General features: G+C 35.2%; 1 protein-coding gene and 1 non-coding gene across 2 annotated transcripts in view; one reads left to right on the forward strand and one right to left on the reverse strand.

Moving 5' to 3' along the window:
• Positions 1-12,647, forward strand: part of mgat4b (alpha-1,3-mannosyl-glycoprotein 4-beta-N-acetylglucosaminyltransferase B) — a 187,292-nt gene that overhangs the window by 127,315 nt on the left and 47,330 nt on the right. The window contains exon 5 of the mRNA XM_063000866.1: positions 2,581-2,627. Coding sequence (XP_062856936.1) covers positions 2,581-2,627 — 47 coding nt within the window. The remainder of the gene's footprint in view (positions 1-2,580; positions 2,628-12,647) is intronic.
• trnat-agu (transfer RNA threonine (anticodon AGU)) lies at positions 2,337-2,410 on the reverse strand. The gene has a single exon. It is a non-coding gene; the product is annotated as a tRNA-Thr (tRNA).

Raw genomic sequence — 12,647 nt, forward strand, 5'->3', positions numbered from 1 at the left:
AACAGACATACACACACGTACATACATACAGAGACACACACAGAGACACACACAAACAGACATACACACACGTACATACTGTACATACAGACACACAAAGACACACACACACAGACACACACATACACAGACACGCACACACACAGAGACACACACACAGACACACACACACACGCACAGAGACACACACACACAGACACGCACACACAGAGACACACACACAGACACGCACACACACAGAGACACACACACAGACACACACACACACGCACAGAGACACACACACATACACACACAAACATACAAACATACAAACACTAATACAAAGTTGTTTAATGTTTGATGTGAACGTTACCTGACGCTCGCTGTGTTGCACTAATTCATTAATGTTGGTGGTTTTATCACCACTTTATGCTGGTCAAGGTTGCGGTGGGACTGGTTCATTGGGGGGAAAGGCAGGAAACACCATGGGCAGGTTACCAGTCCATCACAGGGCACACACACTCTAACTGGCCTGACCGCACGTCTTTGGACTGTGGGATGAAACCGGAGCACAGGGAGGAAACTTACACAGACACGGGGAGAACATGCAAACTCCACACAGCCAGGGAATCAAACCCAAAACCTTCTTGCTGTGAGGCCACCGTGCCGCCCCCGTGTTGTACTTGTGTGCAACAGTATCATTCTTCAAACACTTAGGACAGTCGTAACCCTCTAGTGGGCAACATGGGTGTCGTGTATCATTAGGGTCATCAGGACCTGGGTTTGAATCTGACCTGTGAGTTTTGCATGTTCTCCCATGTCCTTGTGTACTTTCTAGTTTCTGTGTTGTACACATGAGGATGTTTGCTAGCCGCTCGCCCGGTCACCCTGATGTTGAACAGTCAGACTTCTGTACCGCCTCGGGACGTTTGTTTGATGTGTGTGTGTGTGTGTGTGTGTGTGTGTGTGTGCTATCTATCACCATCATGTGAGCAGTAATGAAATGCCAGCTCTCCTCTGCCCTCCGTCTATTGGTGAAGTGCGACCGTGTGACCCGGTAATTGCTTGATGATTTATTCATGGTTTAATGGTTTGGTTAAACTCGACCCCTCTGATGAGGGAGGAGGATTTATGAGCCGAGCCTTGGAGGGCTGGAACGTCCCACTGAGACTCCGAATCCTGCTACATGTAGACGGCTGATGAGCACTTTCAGACAGACAGACATATACATGGATAGGCTGACAGACAGATAGACAGACAGACGGACAGATAGATAGCTAGATAGATAGATAGATAGATAGATACATGGATGGATGGATGGACGGATGGACGGACGGACGGACGGACGGACAGACGGACGGACAGAAAGATAGACAGACAGATAGACAGACCTATAGATGGGTAGACTGACAGACAGATAGACGGACAGACGGACAGACAGACAGACAGACAGATATATAGATAGACAGATAGATAGATAGATAGATAGATAGATAGATAGATAGATAGATAGATAGATAGATAGATAGATAGATAGATAATTAGATAGACAGGTAGATAGATAGTTAAATAGATAGACAGACAGATACTGTATTAATATGTTTATAATTACTTTAAAAACTTTATTAAAGTATATATTTTTTCTGAGTCTGTCCATAGAGCATCTCTGTGACTGTAGTAAACACTGAACACCCGTCTCTGTTTCAGTAAAAATTGTACCACTACTACTGTAATGGTCTCTTAACTGGACTTCCCGAAAAGACCATTAAACAGTTACAGCTCGTTCACTGGAGTTTTATCCAGCACTAAGAGAACTGAGCACGTTACTCCAGTTCTAAAACCTCCACACTGACTCCCGGTTGTTTACAGAATAAAGTTTTAGATTCTGCTGCTGGTCTATAAATCACTGACTGGTTTCGACCCAGAATAAATGACTGATATCATTAAAGAATATAAACCCAGTAGGTCTCCAAGATCCATGAACTCAGGTCAGCTAGTCGAGCATAAAGTCCAAACTGAACACACTAAAGCAGTTTTTAGCTGCTACGCTGCAAACGACTGGAACAAACCGCCAGACGATCTTAGATCTTAATTCTCTTTTCACGTGCCTGTGATTGAGATCTAAAACCCACTCTCTTCTCACTGCACTACTGTTTAATGTTATTACCTATTTTCATTTTGATTGTTTAATCTGTTTTATACTCTTTTATGTAATTGTTTACATTTTTAAATCATTTACTTAAGCATTTAGCAGACACTTTTATTTAAAGCGACTTACAGTACAGACTATGACAGTATACTGTCTAAGCAATTCAGGGTTGAGGGCCTTGCTCAAGGGCCCAACAGTGGCAACCTGGCAGTGGTGGGGCTTGAACCAGCGACCTTTCGATTACTAGTCCAATACCCTAACCACTAGGCTACAACTGCCCCATTAGAAATAAAATCATTGTTAATGTGTGTACCTTCATAGATGAGAGAGTGTGTGTGTGTGTGTGTGTGTGTGTGTGTGTGTCTATGTCTGGGTGATTGTTACTGTACTGAATGTACTTCTGTTCCTCTGGATGAAGGATTAATTTATTACTCTGTTCTGTGTTGCAGACGGATCAGCAGTACGCCAACAGTGTGGCCGAAAACCTCAAACGCCTGTGAGTACCAATACTGTTCCTCTCACTTTATAATCACTGTGTGTGTGTGTGTGTGTGTGTGTAGTTCAGTGTTTATTTGTGTGCTTGGGTGTGTGTGTGTGTTATTGTGTGTAAATGTATAGATTAGAGAGGGTGTGTGTGTATATGTATAAATTAGTGTGTGCGTGAGTATGAGTGTGTGTAAATGAGTATGTGTTTGTTAATGTGTGTATATGTACAGATGAGAGTGTGTATGTATGTGTGTGTTTGTTAATGTGTGTATATGTACAGATGAGAGTGTGGAGGTGTATGGGTGTGTGTGTATATGTATGGATAGTGTGATTGTGTGTGAGAGATTATGAGTGTGTGTTGTTAATGTGTGTATATGTATAGATGAGAGTGTGTGTATGTGTGTGTTTGTTAATGTGTGTATATGTATAGATGAGTGTGTGTATGTGTGTGTGTTTGTTAATGTGTGTATATGTATAGATGGGAGTGTGTGTATATGTGTGTTTGTTAATGTGTGTATATGTATAGATGAGAGTGTGTGTATGTGTGTGTTTGTTAATGTGTGTTTATGTATAGATGAGTGTGTGTATATGCGTGTGTTTGTTAATGTGTGTATATGTATAGATGAGAGTGTGTGTATGTGTGTGTGTTTGTTAATGTGTGTATATGTATAGATGAGAGTGTGTATATGTATAGATGAGAGTGTGTGTATATGTGTGTGTGTTTGTTAATGTGTGTATATGTATAGATGAGAGTGTGTGTATGTGTGTGTGTTTGTTAATGTGTGTATATGTATAGATGAGTGTGTGTATGTGTGTGTGTTTGTTAATGTGTGTTTATGTATAGATGAGAGTGTGTGTATATGTGTGTGTGTTTGTTAATGTGTGTATATGTATAGATGAGTGTGTGTGTATATGTGTGTGTTTGTTAATGTGTGTATATGTATAGATGAGAGTGTGTGTATATGTGTGTGTGTTTGTTAATGTGTGTCTATGTATAGATGAGAGTGTGTGTATATGTGTGTGTTTGTTAATGTGTGTATATGTATAGATGAGAGTGTGTGTATATGTATAGATGAGAGTGTGTCTGAGTGTGTGTTTGTTAATGTGTGTATATGTATAGATGAGAGTGTGTGTATATGTGTGTGTTTGTTAATGTGTGTATATGTATAGATGAGAGTGTGTGTATATGTATAGATGAGAGTGTGTGTATATGTATAGATGAGAGTGTGTCTGAGTGTGTGTTTGTTAATGTGTGTATATGTATAGATGAGAGTGTGTGTATATGTGTGTGTTTTTTAATGTGTGTATATGTATAGATGAGAGTGTGTGTATATGCGTGTGTTTGTTAATGTGTGTATATGTATAGAGGAGAGTGTGTGTATATGTGTGTGTTTGTTAATGTGTGTATATGTATAGATGAGAGTGTGTGTATATGTATAGATGAGAGTGTGTGTATATGTGTGTGTTTGTTAATGTGTGTATATGTATAGATGAGAGTGTGTGTATATGTATAGATGAGAGTGTGTGTATATGTGTGTGTTTGTTAATGTGTGTATATGTATAGATGAGAGTGTGTGTATATGCGTGTGTTTGTTAATGTGTGTATATGTATAGATGAGAGTGTGTGTATATGTGTGTGTTTGTTAATGTGTGTATATGTATAGATGAGAGTGTGTGTATATGTATAGATGAGAGTGTGTGTATATGTGTGTGTTTGTTAATGTGTGTATATGTATAGATGAGAGTGTGTGTATATGCGTGTGTTTGTTAATGTGTGTATATGTATAGATGAGAGTGTGTGTATATGTATAGATGAGTGTGTGTATATGTGTGTGTTTGTTAATGTGTGTGTATGTATAGATGAGAGTGTGTGTATATGTGTGTGTTTGTTAGTGTGTATATGTATAGATGAGAGTGTGTGTATATGTGTGTGTTTGTTAATGTGTGTATATGTATAGATGAGAGTGTGTGTATATGTGTGTGTTTGTTAATGTGTGTATATGTATAGATGAGAGTGTGTGTATATGTATAGATGAGAGTGTGTGTATATGTGTGTGTTTGTTAATGTGTGTATATGTATAGATGAGAGTGTGTGTATATGTGTGTGTTTGTTAATGTGTGTATATGTATAGATGAGAGTGTGTGTATATGTGTGTGTTTGTTAATGTGTGTATATGTATAGATGAGAGTGTGTGTATATGTATAGATGAGAGTGTGTCTGAGTGTGTGTTTGTTAATGTGTGTATATGTATAGATGAGAGTGTGTGTATATGTGTGTGTTTGTTAATGTGTGTATATGTATAGATGAGAGTGTGTGTATATGTGTGTGTTTGTTAATGTGTGTATATGTATAGATGAGAGTGTGTGTATATGTATAGATGAGAGTGTGTCTGAGTGTGTGTTTGTTAATGTGTGTATATGTATAGAGGAGAGTGTGTGTATATGTGTGTGTTTGTTAATGTGTGTATATGTATAGATGAGAGTGTGTGTATATGTATAGATGAGAGTGTGTGTATATGTGTGTGTTTGTTAATGTGTGTATATGTATAGATGAGAGTGTGTGTATATGCGTGTGTTTGTTAATGTGTGTATATGTATAGATGAGAGTGTGTGTATATGTGTGTGTTTGTTAGTGTGTATATGTATAGATGAGAGTCTTTGTATGTGTGTGTTTGTTAATGTGTGTATATGTATAGATGAGAGTGTGTGTATATGTGTGTGTTTGTTAGTGTGTATATGTATAGATGAGAGTCTTTTTATGTGTGTGTTTGTTAATGTGTGTATATGTATAGATGAGAGTGTGTGTATATGTGTGTGTTTGTTAGTGTGTATATGTATAGATGAGAGTCTTTGTATGTGTGTGTTTGTTAATGTGTGTATATGTGTAGATGAGAGTGTGTGTATATGTGTGTGTTTGTTAGTGTGTGTATATGTATAGATGAGAGTGTGTGTATATGCGTGTGTTTGTTAATGTGTGTATATGTATAGATGAGAGTGTGTGTATATGTGTGTGTTTGTTAGTGTGTATATGTATAGATGAGAGTCTTTGTATGTGTGTGTTTGTTAATGTGTGTATATGTATAGATGAGAGTGTGTGTATATGTGTGTGTTTGTTAATGTGTGTATATGTATAGATGAGAGTGTGTGTATATGCGTGTGTTTGTTAATGTGTGTATATGTATAGATGAGAGTGTGTGTATATGTGTGTGTTTGTTAGTGTGTATATGTATAGATGAGAGTCTTTGTATGTGTGTGTTTGTTAATGTGTGTATATGTATAGATGAGAGTGTGTGTATATGTGTGTGTTTGTTAGTGTGTATATGTATAGATGAGAGTCTTTGTATGTGTGTGTTTGTTAATGTGTGTATATGTATAGATGAGAGTGTGTGTATATGTGTGTGTTTGTTAGTGTGTATATGTATAGATGAGAGTCTTTGTATGTGTGTGTTTGTTAATGTGTGTATATGTATAGATGAGAGTGTGTGTATATGTGTGTGTTTGTTAGTGTGTATATGTATAGATGAGAGTGTGTGTATGTGTGTGTGTTTGTTAATGTGTGTATATGTATAGATGAGAGTGTGTATATGTATAGATGAGAGTGTGTGTATATGTGTGTGTGTTTGTTAATGTGTGTATATGTATAGATGAGAGTGTGTGTATGTGTGTGTGTTTGTTAATGTGTGTATATGTATAGATGAGTGTGTGTATGTGTGTGTGTTTGTTAATGTGTGTTTATGTATAGATGAGAGTGTGTGTATATGTGTGTGTGTTTGTTAATGTGTGTATATGTATAGATGAGTGTGTGTGTATATGTGTGTGTTTGTTAATGTGTGTATATGTATAGATGAGAGTGTGTGTATATGTGTGTGTGTTTGTTAATGTGTGTCTATGTATAGATGAGAGTGTGTGTATATGTGTGTGTTTGTTAATGTGTGTATATGTATAGATGAGAGTGTGTGTATATGTATAGATGAGAGTGTGTCTGAGTGTGTGTTTGTTAATGTGTGTATATGTATAGATGAGAGTGTGTGTATATGTGTGTGTTTGTTAATGTGTGTATATGTATAGATGAGAGTGTGTGTATATGTATAGATGAGAGTGTGTGTATATGTATAGATGAGAGTGTGTCTGAGTGTGTGTTTGTTAATGTGTGTATATGTATAGATGAGAGTGTGTGTATATGTGTGTGTTTTTTAATGTGTGTATATGTATAGATGAGAGTGTGTGTATATGCGTGTGTTTGTTAATGTGTGTATATGTATAGAGGAGAGTGTGTGTATATGTGTGTGTTTGTTAATGTGTGTATATGTATAGATGAGAGTGTGTGTATATGTATAGAGGAGAGTGTGTGTATATGTGTGTGTTTGTTAATGTGTGTATATGTATAGATGAGAGTGTGTGTATATGTATAGATGAGAGTGTGTGTATATGTGTGTGTTTGTTAATGTGTGTATATGTATAGATGAGAGTGTGTGTATATGTATAGATGAGAGTGTGTGTATATGTGTGTGTTTGTTAATGTGTGTATATGTATAGATGAGAGTGTGTGTATATGCGTGTGTTTGTTAATGTGTGTATATGTATAGATGAGAGTGTGTGTATATGTATAGATGAGTGTGTGTATATGTGTGTGTTTGTTAATGTGTGTGTATGTATAGATGAGAGTGTGTGTATATGTGTGTGTTTGTTAGTGTGTATATGTATAGATGAGAGTGTGTGTATATGTGTGTGTTTGTTAATGTGTGTATATGTATAGATGAGAGTGTGTGTATATGTGTGTGTTTGTTAATGTGTGTATATGTATAGATGAGAGTGTGTGTATATGTATAGATGAGAGTGTGTGTATATGTGTGTGTTTGTTAATGTGTGTATATGTATAGATGAGAGTGTGTGTATATGTGTGTGTTTGTTAATGTGTGTATATGTATAGATGAGAGTGTGTGTATATGTATAGATGAGAGTGTGTGTATATGTGTGTGTTTGTTAATGTGTGTATATGTATAGATGAGAGTGTGTGTATATGTATAGATGAGAGTGTGTGTATATGTGTGTGTTTGTTAATGTGTGTATATGTATAGATGAGAGTGTGTGTATATGCGTGTGTTTGTTAATGTGTGTATATGTATAGATGAGAGTGTGTATATGTGTGTGTTTGTTAGTGTGTATATGTATAGATGAGAGTCTTTGTATGTGTGTGTTTGTTAATGTGTGTATATGTATAGATGAGAGTGTGTGTATATGTGTGTGTTTGTTAGTGTGTATATGTATAGATGAGAGTCTTTGTATGTGTGTGTTTGTTAATGTGTGTATATGTATAGATGAGAGTGTGTGTATATGTGTGTGTTTGTTAGTGTGTATATGTATAGATGAGAGTCTTTGTATGTGTGTGTTTGTTAATGTGTGTATATGTGTAGATGAGAGTGTGTGTATATGTGTGTGTTTGTTAGTGTGTGTATATGTATAGATGAGAGTGTGTGTATATGCGTGTGTTTGTTAATGTGTGTATATGTATAGATGAGAGTGTGTGTATATGTGTGTGTTTGTTAGTGTGTATATGTATAGATGAGAGTCTTTGTATGTGTGTGTTTGTTAATGTGTGTATATGTATAGATGAGAGTGTGTGTATATGTGTGTGTTTGTTAATGTGTGTATATGTATAGATGAGAGTGTGTGTATATGCGTGTGTTTGTTAATGTGTGTATATGTATAGATGAGAGTGTGTGTATATGTGTGTGTTTGTTAGTGTGTATATGTATAGATGAGAGTCTTTGTATGTGTGTGTTTGTTAATGTGTGTATATGTATAGATGAGAGTGTGTGTATATGTGTGTGTTTGTTAATGTGTGTATATGTATAGATGAGAGTGTGTGTATATGTATAGATGAGAGTGTGTGTATATGTGTGTGTTTGTTAATGTGTGTATATGTATAGATGAGAGTGTGTGTATATGTATAGATGAGAGTGTGTGTATATGTGTGTGTTTGTTAATGTGTGTATATGTATAGATGAGAGTGTGTGTATATGCGTGTGTTTGTTAATGTGTGTATATGTATAGATGAGAGTGTGTGTATATGTATAGATGAGTGTGTGTATATGTGTGTGTTTGTTAATGTGTGTGTATGTATAGATGAGAGTGTGTGTATATGTGTGTGTTTGTTAGTGTGTATATGTATAGATGAGAGTGTGTGTATATGTGTGTGTTTGTTAATGTGTGTATATGTATAGATGAGAGTGTGTGTATATGTGTGTGTTTGTTAATGTGTGTATATGTATAGATGAGAGTGTGTGTATATGTATAGATGAGAGTGTGTGTATATGTGTGTGTTTGTTAATGTGTGTATATGTATAGATGAGAGTGTGTGTATATGTGTGTGTTTGTTAATGTGTGTATATGTATAGATGAGAGTGTGTGTATATGTATAGATGAGAGTGTGTGTATATGTGTGTGTTTGTTAATGTGTGTATATGTATAGATGAGAGTGTGTGTATATGTATAGATGAGAGTGTGTGTATATGTGTGTGTTTGTTAATGTGTGTATATGTATAGATGAGAGTGTGTGTATATGCGTGTGTTTGTTAATGTGTGTATATGTATAGATGAGAGTGTGTATATGTGTGTGTTTGTTAGTGTGTATATGTATAGATGAGAGTCTTTGTATGTGTGTGTTTGTTAATGTGTGTATATGTATAGATGAGAGTGTGTGTATATGTGTGTGTTTGTTAGTGTGTATATGTATAGATGAGAGTCTTTGTATGTGTGTGTTTGTTAATGTGTGTATATGTATAGATGAGAGTGTGTGTATATGTGTGTGTTTGTTAGTGTGTATATGTATAGATGAGAGTCTTTGTATGTGTGTGTTTGTTAATGTGTGTATATGTGTAGATGAGAGTGTGTGTATATGTGTGTGTTTGTTAGTGTGTGTATATGTATAGATGAGAGTGTGTGTATATGCGTGTGTTTGTTAATGTGTGTATATGTATAGATGAGAGTGTGTGTATATGTGTGTGTTTGTTAGTGTGTATATGTATAGATGAGAGTCTTTGTATGTGTGTGTTTGTTAATGTGTGTATATGTATAGATGAGAGTGTGTGTATATGTGTGTGTTTGTTAATGTGTGTATATGTATAGATGAGAGTGTGTGTATATGCGTGTGTTTGTTAATGTGTGTATATGTATAGATGAGAGTGTGTGTATATGTGTGTGTTTGTTAGTGTGTATATGTATAGATGAGAGTCTTTGTATGTGTGTGTTTGTTAATGTGTGTATATGTATAGATGAGAGTGTGTGTATATGTGTGTGTTTGTTAGTGTGTATATGTATAGATGAGAGTCTTTGTATGTGTGTGTTTGTTAATGTGTGTATATGTATAGATGAGAGTGTGTGTATATGTGTGTGTTTGTTAGTGTGTATATGTATAGATGAGAGTCTTTGTATGTGTGTGTTTGTTAATGTGTGTATATGTATAGATGAGAGTGTGTGTATATGTGTGTGTTTGTTAGTGTGTATACGTATAGATGAGAGTGTGTGTATGTGTGTGTGTTTGTTAATGTGTGTATATGTATAGATGAGAGTGTGTATATGTATAGATGAGAGTGTGTGTATATGTGTGTGTGTTTGTTAATGTGTGTATATGTATAGATGAGAGTGTGTGTATGTGTGTGTGTTTGTTAATGTGTGTATATGTATAGATGAGTGTGTGTATGTGTGTGTGTTTGTTAATGTGTGTTTATGTATAGATGAGAGTGTGTGTATATGTGTGTGTGTTTGTTAATGTGTGTATATGTATAGATGAGTGTGTGTGTATATGTGTGTGTTTGTTAATGTGTGTATATGTATAGATGAGAGTGTGTGTATATGTGTGTGTGTTTGTTAATGTGTGTCTATGTATAGATGAGAGTGTGTGTATATGTGTGTGTTTGTTAATGTGTGTATATGTATAGATGAGAGTGTGTGTATATGTATAGATGAGAGTGTGTCTGAGTGTGTGTTTGTTAATGTGTGTATATGTATAGATGAGAGTGTGTGTATATGTGTGTGTTTGTTAATGTGTGTATATGTATAGATGAGAGTGTGTGTATATGTATAGATGAGAGTGTGTGTATATGTATAGATGAGAGTGTGTCTGAGTGTGTGTTTGTTAATGTGTGTATATGTATAGATGAGAGTGTGTGTATATGTGTGTGTTTTTTAATGTGTGTATATGTATAGATGAGAGTGTGTGTATATGCGTGTGTTTGTTAATGTGTGTATATGTATAGAGGAGAGTGTGTGTATATGTGTGTGTTTGTTAATGTGTGTATATGTATAGATGAGAGTGTGTGTATATGTATAGATGAGAGTGTGTGTATATGTGTGTGTTTGTTAATGTGTGTATATGTATAGATGAGAGTGTGTGTATATGTATAGATGAGAGTGTGTGTATATGTGTGTGTTTGTTAATGTGTGTATATGTATAGATGAGAGTGTGTGTATATGCGTGTGTTTGTTAATGTGTGTATATGTATAGATGAGAGTGTGTGTATATGTGTGTGTTTGTTAATGTGTGTATATGTATAGATGAGAGTGTGTGTATATGTATAGATGAGAGTGTGTGTATATGTGTGTGTTTGTTAATGTGTGTATATGTATAGATGAGAGTGTGTGTATATGCGTGTGTTTGTTAATGTGTGTATATGTATAGATGAGAGTGTGTGTATATGTATAGATGAGTGTGTGTATATGTGTGTGTTTGTTAATGTGTGTGTATGTATAGATGAGAGTGTGTGTATATGTGTGTGTTTGTTAGTGTGTATATGTATAGATGAGAGTGTGTGTATATGTGTGTGTTTGTTAATGTGTGTATATGTATAGATGAGAGTGTGTGTATATGTGTGTGTTTGTTAATGTGTGTATATGTATAGATGAGAGTGTGTGTATATGTGTGTGTTTGTTAATGTGTGTATATGTATAGATGAGAGTGTGTGTATATGTGTGTGTTTGTTAATGTGTGTATATGTATAGATGAGAGTGTGTGTATATGTGTGTGTTTGTTAATGTGTGTATATGTATAGATGAGAGTGTGTGTATATGTATAGATGAGAGTGTGTCTGAGTGTGTGTTTGTTAATGTGTGTATATGTATAGATGAGAGTGTGTGTATATGTGTGTGTTTGTTAATGTGTGTATATGTATAGATGAGAGAGTGTGTATATGTGTGTGTTTGTTAATGTGTGTATATGTATAGATGAGAGTGTGTGTATATGTATAGATGAGAGTGTGTGTATATGTGTGTGTTTGTTAATGTGTGTATATGTATAGATGAGAGTGTGTGTATATGCGTGTGTTTGTTAATGTGTGTATATGTATAGATGAGAGTGTGTGTATATGTGTGTGTTTGTTAGTGTGTATATGTATAGATGAGAGTCTTTGTATGTGTGTGTTTGTTAATGTGTGTATATGTATAGATGAGAGTGTGTGTATATGTGTGTGTTTGTTAGTGTGTATATGTATAGATGAGAGTCTTTTTATGTGTGTGTTTGTTAATGTGTGTATATGTATAGATGAGAGTGTGTGTATATGTGTGTGTTTGTTAATGTGTGTATATGTATAGATGAGAGTGTGTGTATATGTATAGATGAGAGTGTGTGTATATGTGTGTGTTTGTTAATGTGTGTATATGTATAGATGAGAGTGTGTGTATATGTGTGTGTTTGTTAATGTGTGTATATGTATAGATGAGAGTGTGTGTATATGTATAGATGAGAGTGTGTGTATATGTGTGTGTTTGTTAATGTGTGTATATGTATAGATGAGAGTGTGTGTATATGTATAGATGAGAGTGTGTGTATATGTGTGTGTTTGTTAATGTGTGTATATGTATAGATGAGAGTGTGTGTATATGCGTGTGTTTGTTAATGTGTGTATATGTATAGATGAGAGTGTGTGTATATGTGTGTGTTTGTTAGTGTGTATATGTATAGATGAGAGTCTTTGTATGTGTGTGTTTGTTAATGTGTGTATATGTATAGATGAGAGTGTGTGTATATGTGTGT

Source organism: Trichomycterus rosablanca, chromosome 8, assembly GCF_030014385.1.
Source record: "Trichomycterus rosablanca isolate fTriRos1 chromosome 8, fTriRos1.hap1, whole genome shotgun sequence".
Taxonomy (NCBI): Eukaryota; Metazoa; Chordata; class Actinopteri; order Siluriformes; family Trichomycteridae; genus Trichomycterus; species Trichomycterus rosablanca.